The sequence below is a fragment of the Lottia gigantea genome (assembly GCF_000327385.1).
Source record: "Lottia gigantea unplaced genomic scaffold LOTGIsca_46, whole genome shotgun sequence".
Lineage (NCBI taxonomy): Eukaryota > Metazoa > Mollusca > Gastropoda > Lottiidae > Lottia > Lottia gigantea.
Window position 1 is genome coordinate 149219 of NW_008709614.1, and position 12471 is coordinate 161689.

The 12471-nt window shown below is 31.9% G+C and overlaps 1 protein-coding gene across 1 annotated transcript; it reads right to left on the reverse strand.

The window, feature by feature from the left end:
* Nucleotides 1-452: 452 nt before the first annotated feature.
* Nucleotides 453-9419, reverse strand: LOTGIDRAFT_124357 (hypothetical protein; the record flags this gene model as incomplete). Its single annotated transcript, XM_009061076.1, has 13 exons — nt 453-1061; nt 2706-2921; nt 3184-3342; nt 3577-3752; nt 4355-4472; nt 4958-5139; nt 5350-5492; nt 5719-5879; nt 6737-6867; nt 8008-8193; nt 8409-8570; nt 8930-9042; nt 9232-9419. 13 exons carry the CDS (start codon nt 9417-9419, stop codon nt 453-455), a joined length of 2544 nt encoding a protein of 847 aa, XP_009059324.1.
* Between the last annotated feature and the right edge of the window lie 3052 nt (nt 9420-12471).

Sequence of the window (12471 nt, forward strand, 5' to 3'; positions counted from 1 at the left end):
ATCCAGTCACATGCTGTGAAAAATAAAAACTTTCTAACTACAATATATACAATATCTCGTATGATGACTACACTATACAGTCTAAATTAACATTGTCTTGGAGAATTATTACTATCAAACTATACGAAAACGTGCCTGGTATCCAATCATAGATACGCTTTCGATATTTGGGGACATCATTTTCATGCTGACACATACAAAAACAGGTTGAAAACCGCTGTCTTAAAGGGACAGGTCTCCATTTTGGGGGGTTGATTTTATTCCTTAATATATGTAAATAGTCTTTAGAAGTACTAGAAATGTACGAAAATCCCATAATTTCTTTAAAAATACTTCAAACTAGGAATTTTACTCACTATTTGTATATATGTCTTTTCTATATATCACAGAGTATCTTAAGCAATGGAGTTTGTCTCCTACCATAGAATTAAAAAAAGACTTTAAAAAGACACTTACTTAAAATCACTTCCTTTTGTTCTGTTGTATTTCATATGATTATAATTAAAGGCAGGAATAACATTTCTATCTAATTTAAAACTTCGATGTTCAAATGGCCCAGAAACAAAACCTTGATTATAATCTGTATGTTCATTAGGACAAGCAGGCTCCATAACTTTCCCTTCCAATCTAGCTTGAGAATCAACAAGAGGATTGAGTACCACGTTCAATGGTGGTGTTGGTTTAATCATAAGTCCTGGTTTAGACAAGGAATATTTATCTGGAGTATCTTTCAGAAGACCTTGAAGTCTATCCAACTGGTTACTGGATTTGAAACCAGCTTCTGTCATTTCTGTTTCAGGCAAGCAACGGTGAAATCTTGGATTTATTTCAGACACAACAATCTTGGATCTCCAAAGATCATGTTCTTCTTGTTTATTTCGAGTAGTTTCATCATATAGTTTGTCACCAGCCAGATGTATGGTTATTGGATCATTAGGATTAAAGTAGGGTAATGGCCGACGATATAGATTCAAATCATAACCTCGATAATCCCATGGATATCTCCCTCTATTTAATGGTGCTTTTAATTCATTGGCATGAAGAATATTTTCAATCCATGGCTGAAATTAAAATATATCAAAGATGAAAATTGATTCAAATAGGTCTTGCTTTACTTCACAATGTCCAAACTCAAGTTACTTAGTGTTAGGGTGTATTGAGACGAGTCTCAATGAAAGCACTGGCCTAGGTCACAGAGCAATAGATAAGTCTATTAATTATGTGAAAATTAGTTAGTCATTAGTATGATTTTAGTTGAAAAGACACAAACACAAAAATACACTGCATGTTATATAATATACTGTATATAGCCATGGCACCAGTCCTGAAATAAGTATTCCCTGAAATCTAACTTAGAAATGGATTAATTTATTGATATAACATGATACATTTATATTAAGACATCTATGCTCCTAGGATGAATGGACATTATTCAATGGTTCAAGTCTACCGTGAAAGAGGAAATTGCTAAGATTTCTTTTGTAAGCTACAACCAAACGTTTTGTGTATACATGGGGAAATTTGTTCTGAAGTTCCGAGTAATGGCGTTTGACTATTATGGAGGCTTTGGTAGCTGTAGAATCAAATGTCGTTATAAAGGGTATTATCTGGTTATCATGTTGAATGTTGAGTCCATTTGGCCTCACAGTCTGCAGTTGATCGATCCAATAACTTTCGCGTTGTAGACGTCTAAGCTAGGTGATGTAGAAACTGTTTCTATAGGCATGATGAGAAGGTCATCAATGGAATGATCAGGAAGGTTGAAGTGATTCGCAATTGGTCTATCCTTGCCATGCACTATATCATAGCGATGGCCATTGAATCGCGTTCGAAGCGCATTTTGAGTCTCGCCAACATATTGTACATCGCCTTTTTTACAAGAAATTAGGTATATGATATTTGATCTCTGCAAGAAATTAGGTTATTCATCGTAAACAATTTTCCGTTCTTGTTATTTTTGACAAAAAATGGGTAACATATATGTGTTCACATGTGCGACAAGTAGGACCTCCACTGTTGTCAATGTTGGTATACATACTGGTTACGTCCAAATAAATGAAATACGCGTTTTCGGGAATGTCCAATTTCTTGATTTTTTCAACAAAATCGGTTGTGTCTTTCAGATAAGAAGGGTGTTTGCATGCTAGTGGCAGTAAAAAGTAATCTATGTATTCTGAAACTCGGTATGATTCGCTAGAACAATCAGAAATGATTGGTCTACCTTTAGGAATTTTGTTGGCAACGGACCACACAGTTTCGGGATTTCGTAGTGTTCGTTGAGAAACACAGATCAGAATTGGAATTAAAGATTGAAACAAAGAACATGTCCTGTCTTCATAAACAACACCTGTCAGTTACAAGGTGAGTCAATGTCCTATTTATGAGTTTATATGAAAGCTGCTGTGAAGGTTTGAAATATTAACAATAGGGTGTAAGTACCTATAGTACCCTTTTCATTTAAACAAGATGAAGGGTGGTTAACAAAACCATAAAATGATTCAAGTGTTGAAGTCATAAGTTAGTCACTAAAATATTTGAGATGAAATTTAGTAATAACAACCAATCAGATTACAGTATTTAGTGTTAGTGAATATGGTCTCTGAACAGTACTCAGTGTGGATTAGAGATATTTTCTAAATTAACCCATAACAGGAGTATGATAAGATAGGACAATATAAACACTGATTGGTTTGTAATCAACTCACTTGAGATAAAGACAATCTTCTTGCATTGTTTAACTGTTGAGGATGTTGATTATTGTCTAAAGCTGGTTTCATACCAGGATATATCCAGCCTCCAGCTGTCTGCCATCTTGATTTGGACTCTTCCTTCTCCATCTTCTTTAATTCCTCCACGTTAACAGGGACAACAGTCATAGAATAATGATAATCTTGGCAATATGTATACCTTTTATCTGGATACTGTAAATAGAATAATGAATCAGTTCCATGAACATGACAAATACATCTAACAATGGCAAATCAAGAATGCTATAAACAATCAATTGAGCAGGTAGAAATTATCTAAACACCTGCTGCATCTTTCGCTCTTTCTCAATGAGTTCAGTTTAGCAATTCCAACCCAGTGTCCTAAAGATGTACTTATAGCATGAAAAGATTAATACTTGTCTAATTTGAAGTATATATATTATGACGACAAAAGATAAATGTTTTTGAAACTTACAGCTGATAAAGCCTTCCTGAGTTTTTCTTTGCCTAAATCAGTAGAATTAAGTGTTTGAGAACTATAGTTATGAGCTGTTTTTACATCAGCTCTAATGGACAATCTTTGATTTCTCTCCTTATCTTTACGATTTCTTCTACTTTGGTTTTCCACTGAGACCTGCAATAAATATGTGAAAACATTATTTGGTTGACGCATTTTCCATGCATTAGGTAAGTCATTAGTAGAATCAGATCTTAAAATTATTTTATCATCAAAGGTATTTTTTCCCATCTAGTCTGTTTTTTCCAATATAGCAATAACCGATGCTATACATCATTCTATGAGATTTGTGGTAGCACTTACAAGTCAATTGATTGTGTTTCTGTTTCAAGATGGACTGAAGAATCATACCTTATTATCCTGTATAAAATCTATTGTGAGTTGTCTACCTTCTTTCTGAGCTAACATTGTAATGTATTCATGATTATACTGATCTATAGGAGTCCAATTTCTACTTGTACCCAGTTCACTTATAGGCTTCAAATCTTTTGGTGGCGTCTTCTTCATCTGGGATTCTGGCCGCAATTCTGGATAAAATAATACATAATCAATGTATTGACTTTCAAAATTTGTGTCACACTGTTCAAACAATTTGTTGATTTATTTGGTTGTTAAAAGGCTAATCCACCAGATCTGAAAAATTGACTAGATCAGTGTTAAGGTCAAATGAGAATTTAACTCATAGAAAGCACGGGCCTAGGACTATTCATTAACATGTGCTGGTTAGCTTAGTAATGTTTTGTTAGTTTGAACAATGATTAAATGATTTTTTGTTGGTACCGACTTGTCCTGCTTTGTATAAATGTTTCTTTACCCACTTGGTATTATGCAAAATAAAAACAGGGGACTTAAAAGTATAAAAAATGACTTTTTGGACAGAAAATTACGGAGCCCCTAAGGCGCAATTGTAAACATATTTATTTATTATTTCGTTCAAACGAAATAAAAAGATGGGTTAATTATTTCGTTTAAACGAAATAGACGAAAAAATTAATTCGTTCAAACAAAATAATAAATAAATATGTTTACAATTGCGCCTTAGGGGCTCCGTAGAAAATACATCATATGATATATATAAAAAATAAATCAATACAACAAAACCTATAAAAATTTAAATTTCAAAGCTCACCTTCAAAATCTTCAGCAGTGAAAGGAACACCAAATTCCCTACTCATAGAGATAATCATTTCAGCTGTAGGAAATAAATCATTCCTTGTAGCATCTCGTAACTTTTCAGTATTAGATAACTAAAATCGTTCAAAATAAGAAATTGAAATATCAGACATATACAATAAAAAAAATATCATTTACAAATTATCATAAGGTGAGAGATAGCTGATGAAATAAAGTGGTGATTCTTGAATTGATATACCATGAGGTGCGACTTTTGGTTTGATATAGCATGAAGTGTATGATTTTTTACTTGATATACGATGAAGTGTGTAACTTTTTACTTGATATACCATGAAGTGTGTTAGTGTTGACTCCTTACACGATGAAATGTGTGATTGTTGACCTGATATACCATGAAGTGTGTGATTGTTTACCTGATATACCATGAAGTGTGTGATTGTGGACTTGATATACCATGAAGTGTGTGATTGTGGACTTGATATACCATGAAGTGTGTGATTGTGGACTTGATATACCATGAAGTGTGTAATTGTAGACTTTATATACCGTGAAGTGAATATCTATATGAATAAACTTATCTATTGACCAAATGACTTACTTGTTGCAGTTTAACTAAGGCGTGAAAACATAATTTAGGTACCATATCCCGTACAAATAATAAAGATTGTTGTGCTATTATTGATAATGATTCATGTAATTTAACTCGACATATGTCCACATCCAGCGCTCGGTATAGCCTGTGACTAAAGCTCATATCCGAATTATACAATATCCTCATATCTACAACAGAGAAATATGAATTAGGGTATTGTTATAAAGAGAAATTATTCTTGTTACATTTTTAATAGAACATTTGACTTTTTTTAGAAAAAAATAATCAAGAAAATTCTAAATGAAAAAAGTGATGTGTCTGTCTTATTTAAGGCAAAAAGGTCAATTCTCAATTATCTATAAGAGAAACAAAAAATGTATATTTCTGCAGATATTCACCTGAAATTTCTTCTTTTCTCACGTTATTCCAGATTTGTTTGATAGCTCTATCTCTTAACCCTTCCAATACAAAGATATGATGAGTTCCATCCATAACTTGAAATCCAGTTACTATATCTAATTCACGACTTTCTTGTTGTTCCCTGCAACAAATATCAGCCAGAAATATTACTTTTAGAAACTTGTATATTCACATTATATTCATATCAAATAGGTGAACTCTCTAGAAAGAGGTATTGAGGTAATCAAAACTATCTGCAAAGTGGTATAAAGTTGCACAAAGTGTTATGGTGCTAAAACATCTAATTCCAAGCTGTGCATCTATGGTTCATTTTGTATAAGAATATGAACTAGAGTAGAAATACTTACAAGGATAACTTATAAGTTGATAAAGCAGCATTGATAACATGTTGTGGCATATTGTTTAATTCTAGAGCTTCAGCATTAATATTGGTGATAATTTTATGTAAGTTATTTAATATTGCTGTATTATGGTAGCTAAATATATAAACTATACGACCATATGGACACTGTAAGAAAATTTATGTTTTTTTTAACTTTAAAGCAATATCAAGCCCTAGCCTATTCCTTACTTTTACAGAACAGACAGAATTTTAAGTTTATGGTGTTAAAATATCACAAATTCCTTAAAAGTCAAGCATAAGGTCTAAACTTGGCATCAGTTTTCATTCTACTAAGTAGAAAAGAAAGTTAGTATAGAAGAAAATTTTAATAAAAAGCTATAGTTATGTTAAAATAATAATGTGCGGCAATTCAAAAATATTTTTCTAAACATATTGTTATAATGAAGAAAAAGATATAAATGTAATAATGGACAATTTTGAGATCAGACTTTCTATTAACATTTGAAGTTCAAAGATTATCTTCACCACAGACATAAAAATACAAAAATTAAAAAAAAAAACCATTTAAAAATATTTTTGTGGACAATGGAATAAAGGATTTGATACAATTCATAAAGCTGGCATCCACTTTCCATTCAAGTTATCAAACATTTATACATAACTTTATCATAGCTATAAATTCTTATTTCTGAAGTACTATTATCAATCAGAGGTTGAACTCAAACAAGACGTTCCAATATTGACATAAATATAAAAGTCATGGCAGATCAATAACACATAAACTATTCATAGGAAGTAGAATATCAGAATAATCTCTTTCAAGAACTCACTTCTATATTCCTTAGAATTCCTAGATTAATTAAAGGTGCAAAAATTTAGCCATCATGTATCTATATATGTATCCATTGTAGAAAAAACTAGAAAGAATTATACTGTGTGGAGCAAATGCTATCCTTTTTAGAATTAAATGAAGACATTACTTTTACTTTCAACAGAGACAGACTACAAAAAACTAAAATTACCTCGAAAGTTGTCTCTAGATGTTGTTTAGCTTTAATATCATCTGGTGTAGCTAAGGGTACAGCTAGTTCTATTTTAATCTTTAACATACTATTATGGTGTAAATAGTGTCCTGCTGGTAATGGTGTCTCAACTAGATAAATAAGTAGGATTCATTTTTTCATGGCTTTTTACAAAAGTTTCTCAAATTTTGATGTATATTGGGGAACATTATGAATTCAAAATCAATTTTTGAATAAGATAGGTCAATAGGTCATAATCTGACCTCTGAAAGAAATTTGGCTGGTACAGTTAGCAGCCATAAGCGTCTCCGATACATGTTAACATTGGAATCCCTTTCATTGAGCTGCAGTTAAAAGGGCACCATATGTTTAAGGCATATCTTTTAATTTGGCACACCATACCATCTCACACACACAAACACACAATAAAAATTTTTTTAAAAAAAGACCATATCTGAGTTAAGGTCACTTAAAACTTCTACAGAAGTTACTATAGAACAAAACAACTTGTCAAAAAGTTTGATGAATTTAAGAGATGCTATTGAGAATAGTTTTTCTCTTCTTTTTAATGACTAATGACATTTAGAATAACGGTAGAGTACTATAGACTAATATATATCTTACAGAGAATAACCGTTTTTAATGGGTAAAAATGTAAGTGTAGGCAACATAAGGAGGTCTTTTAGGTTTTCTCTAATCTGATAGATCACATGATACAGAATCTGAAATCTGATTTTTAATGTTGTAAATCAATTACTAGTACCGGTATAAAGAAATCTGTTGTATTATTTATATTAACTAGTCAATACTAATTAAATATTTATTAAACTAATTACATGATCAGTATAGTTGATAATGGTCTGTAACATGCAATCAGTCTTTACACAGCATGTCTTGATCATGGCTAACATTATCCATTGTGTGAGTGATTTAACAAACTTATATCATATACTGACAACCTTCAATTTTCTTAAACATATTGAATATGTGACACCAGCAAGTTCCTCTCTCATTATGTAGTGATGAAAACTCAAACTTTTATCATGCCAGCAAGCTGTTTTAAACATATTTACACTACGACATGGGCAATAACTCAAAAACTGTTCATCTAACATTAATTGTCATTTTCAAACTTGTTCAAGATCTTATCATTTTGAAAAAATGTTAGCTTCTGATGTCAGAAAATGTTTACAGATGGGCAGAGAGCAATATTCATCCAAAAATAAGTCTTTAATAGTTCTTACCTGGTCCATCTACAGCTCCATTTACACCTACAATACGACCATTCTTATTATAATTATTACCCAATACATCAGGTAACTGACAGTTATGTATGGGAATTTTAAGATGTAAATAACGATGACCTAGTAATAATTCTGATAAACTGACTTTAGCTACACCATACGGGTCCCAAGGTTTGTTTCTACCATGAAATGGATTATGAACTGTTCTTCTACCTAAAAGTAAAGGGTTCTCATGAAAAAATTGATATAATATTCAAAATCTTAAAGACACATATTCATTCACCCTAAATCAAGACGTTATATGTTTTTTTGGAGTATAGCAACAAAAGATATCTGTAAGCAATATGGTTCTACTCATTCCAGTGTGGAATAGATATATACTGCCAGTAAAAAGGTTTAAAAGGGAAGAATTGTAATTGAAAACATACTGGCTACAGTTCCAACATTACTAATCTTTTCATCTTCTAAATCATCACCAAATAATGTTGGTTTCAATTTTATTTCTTGGTTCTTTCTGTCCCTATCATGTACCTCAATTTCTAATGCTGGACCATTTAAAAACTCACGTAATTCAGATTTCTCTAGATGACCTGGAATAGGGTAAAAAATTCCCATTAAGTGGACTACATAACTATACAACAGAATCCTTGAATAATCTAATATACAAAAAACAAAGTAATTCTTTAAATGGATTTTTCACTGAATACTTGTAGTTTTATGGCTATAATTACTTAGTTTTATCAGATTATACAAGAATTCTGTTGAATAGTTCTGAAACCAGGTAAGTCCACTGATAAATTAATGTACTCTTATTGGCCAAAATTGAGAATTTGAATTTTATGTTCATTCTGAGAGGTAGTATTTATTAAAGAATAATCGATAAAATCTTTCTGAATTTCACTTGCTTGTCCAATAGGCTTAATTTTCCCAATTAGGACCAGCTACCTACCCAATAAAACAACATTAGTATCATCCCAATATATTGTTCTATCATGTTCCTTTCCAACACTAATATGTTCTGGTTGTTTAAAAAATTTGTATTTACAGTAGGCTGGATGACATCTGAAATACAAACAACATTACAATGCAGAAAGGATAATCTGTTGATCTTATCTACCAGCTATAAGACATGCTACAATGGTTAAAAAGCCAAGTTTTGGGTCATTTAACTTCCAAGACTTAATGCTTAACCTTCCACTATTTTCTGGTTCAGTGTATGTCAATATTTCAAAAGATAAAAAATAGACTTACTTGTTTTTTAATTCTGTATAAGATAGAGGTGTATCTGGTAAATCAGATGCTGAATGTATTTTAATAATCATTGGATTCAGTTCTTTTTTTATCTTGTCAGACATGAGTGGACTATCTAAAGATACAGTTATAAAGATATCTTCTACACCAGCTACTGGATTCTCTAACCTTCCTGTTACACTCTTCATATCTGTGAGGTAAAACAATAGTCTTGACTCTTTATTATCAATATTAATCCTGAATTATTGAGTTCAAAACTATATATACTGTGAAATCATTTATCCTTTTTCAATGCATTGTTGGTAATAAAATCTTACATTGGAAGCCCCAGAAGAATCAGAATGCAAATTAACAAATGTTGCTTTGACTTCTGACAAAAATGTTCCATCATGCAGAAAGTTCTATAAATATATTGATGAATTGAAAAGATTTCAAAAAATTTAATTCATTATCTTGGAAATTTTGTTTTAACAAAAAATATGAAGAAGAATAACTTACCAGAAAATAATAAAGACATCTGTATTGGTACTTTACAAATACCATTCTTCCTAACTTCTTCTGCTGCTTCCATGGCAGCAGCTTCTGCCTTTTTATTTCTTTTATGTTTTGATGGAGAAGGTGTTGCATTTTGTTGTCCACCTGTCGATACAGCTGAAAATATAATCAACCACATCTATATTTATCTAGATCTATTACACTGTTTACAAATATTTTATTTTATATCAACATTTATCATCAATATTTATATTTTAATAAGTGCAAAAGGAAACATAAAAAATGATTGCTTACCACCAGAAGCAGAAGAATGAAGACCTGCACGAGATCTGTTAGCATTGGTGGATGTAGAAGAAGGTTGTGCTTTACTAATAGTAGAAGTTTGAGATATAGTACGATTTTTGGCCATTGATTTGACAGAGCGAACTTCTCTTGTAGCTGAAGATGTTGTTCTGGTAGCAGCAATAGGAGCCAAACGATTCACTGTTCTGAAATTGAATCAAACATTTAGTAAATTTCAAGGTTGGTATCCTTTTCATAATAGCAACCTTTCCACATCAGGCCTGTTCACAGTTCTGGTGTTAGAAAAGATTTTAGAATAGTCAAGTTACCTTGATTCTTGATGCTGATCTGGTAAAGGTGAACCTGGGTCTACAGTACTTGATGGTGATAATGATGATCTTAGAGGACTATTTGAACTTCGTGGTTTATCACTCTGCAAAATACTAATATCGGGTGAATCTCTTCGACTTTTTAATGAATCTCCCAATGCCATTCCCATAGCATCCTCTTCAGCAGCTAAAATAAAACAGTAAAAATTTGAAGGGTAGAAAAATTAAATCATGTTTTTCTTATATCCTCTAAAAGCTTAAATAACCAAAAAAATCACAGATACTACTTTCAAAAGGTGTGGCTATCTTCCTTTCTGGTACTTTTTCCAATCACTGTAGACATTTAAAACATAAAATTTGGTAGATGAAATTATCTGACAATCAATACTTTCAAATTTCTTTAGATCTCATGCTCTGCAGTTTAAATAATCAGACAAATAAAAGCACTGAAGATATTAAGAAAGAAAGAAACTTAGTTACCTTCAATAAATTGTCTTCTCTTGGCACTAGCTGTAAGAGTTTTATGGTAAGTTATTGTGGTAGGAAGGGATCGTATTGGAGGACCTTTCTTAGGTTGCAATCGACTGAAACTTTTGGATTGTTTTAAAACCATTGATTTTACACCACCAACATCTTCAGCTGACTCTCCTATAATACACAGAATAAATAGTCAAAGGAAGAATTGACAATAGGTATGTGAGTACATATATGATGTCTAAATTTCTTCCAATTTCACTTCTTACATTTTACATCAATGTGATGAAGTAAGATACTCATATCTTGTATGAAATTGGTTGAAAGAACAGCTTTCACTATAAATCTTGACCTTAAACCCTTTGAGCACTAAGTGTAAATGAAATAAACCATATACCCGTCAAGAAACGTGACATTAAGCGTATGACATTGCTATAATGTTCACCAGCCGCTCAGGTATACATCAGGTAATGCTGTGGACGGTAGACTTATACAACATGACGTGGTAACTGCCCCTTCACCAGCAGCAGAGTATATATCACACATTGTGTTTTAGTGTAGTTACCAGAGTTGAAAGGGTTAAAACAAATATTACCTGGTTTTGGTTGAGGTAATCTAAAAGCTTTTGGTCTATCAAATCTGGCTCTAGATGAAACTTTATCTTTGGTATCCCAAACACGTAGTTCAAGAGTATGAGTAAATAACTTTAATAACATCTCTTTGTTCATAGTTAGAGTATGACTGGAATATATTAATGATTCAAGCATTTTATAATAACAGAAAAGATCTAAGTGGTAGACATACGTCACAAAATGTATTAGATGTTAAGTAGAACAGTGTTATGGTTAAAAAAAAAAAAAAAAGCATCAATAACAACTAATATCGTGTAGTAGAAAGTATCAGAAGAAAAAAGATAGCTTTCCAGGCAAGGTAACATACACCCACTATCAGCTGTCAGAATTGATAACTAAGTCTTAAGTGACTTTAAAATGAATTTTCCAATAATCTTAAAAATATTTTTTTGAGTGAAGGCAAAACCAAATTATTATCAAATTCAAACATGAACAAGGCCCATCAAGGTACACACAAAGGCAATATCTCTAAAACCTTTCATCTGATTATTACTGATTTCGAAACTGACTGAGATCTCATCAATATATTCATGCATACCAAGTATCATGAAGATCAGATAAAATCTGTAGTCTCCATCGTGCCTACAAGTCACATCAAACACGTTTTTTATTAAGTCAAGGGCAATTACTCCAAAACAGTTCATCCAATTGATGCCTAATTAGAACTCAACTGAGCAAAACACATGCAAACTAAGTTTCATCTAGATTACATAAAACTGGAATCTTTATCATTCCTTCTTGGCAAATTTGATGTGTTTTACTAAATCTAGGGAAATAACTCTGAAATAGTTCATCTGATTTTTACCAATTTCAAACTTGACTGAGATCTCTTCAAAATAAACATGCATATACATGTTTTATCAAGATTGCGTAAAAACTGTAGGCTCTATCGTGCCTACAAGAAATAAGACGGACCAATGGACCGACGGACAGGGATGATGGCAATTCATGTGCATATAAAATGGGAGGACCAAGATAATGTCTCATCAGTTGAACTGTATTGTCTATGAGTACCTGTTAGCCCAAGC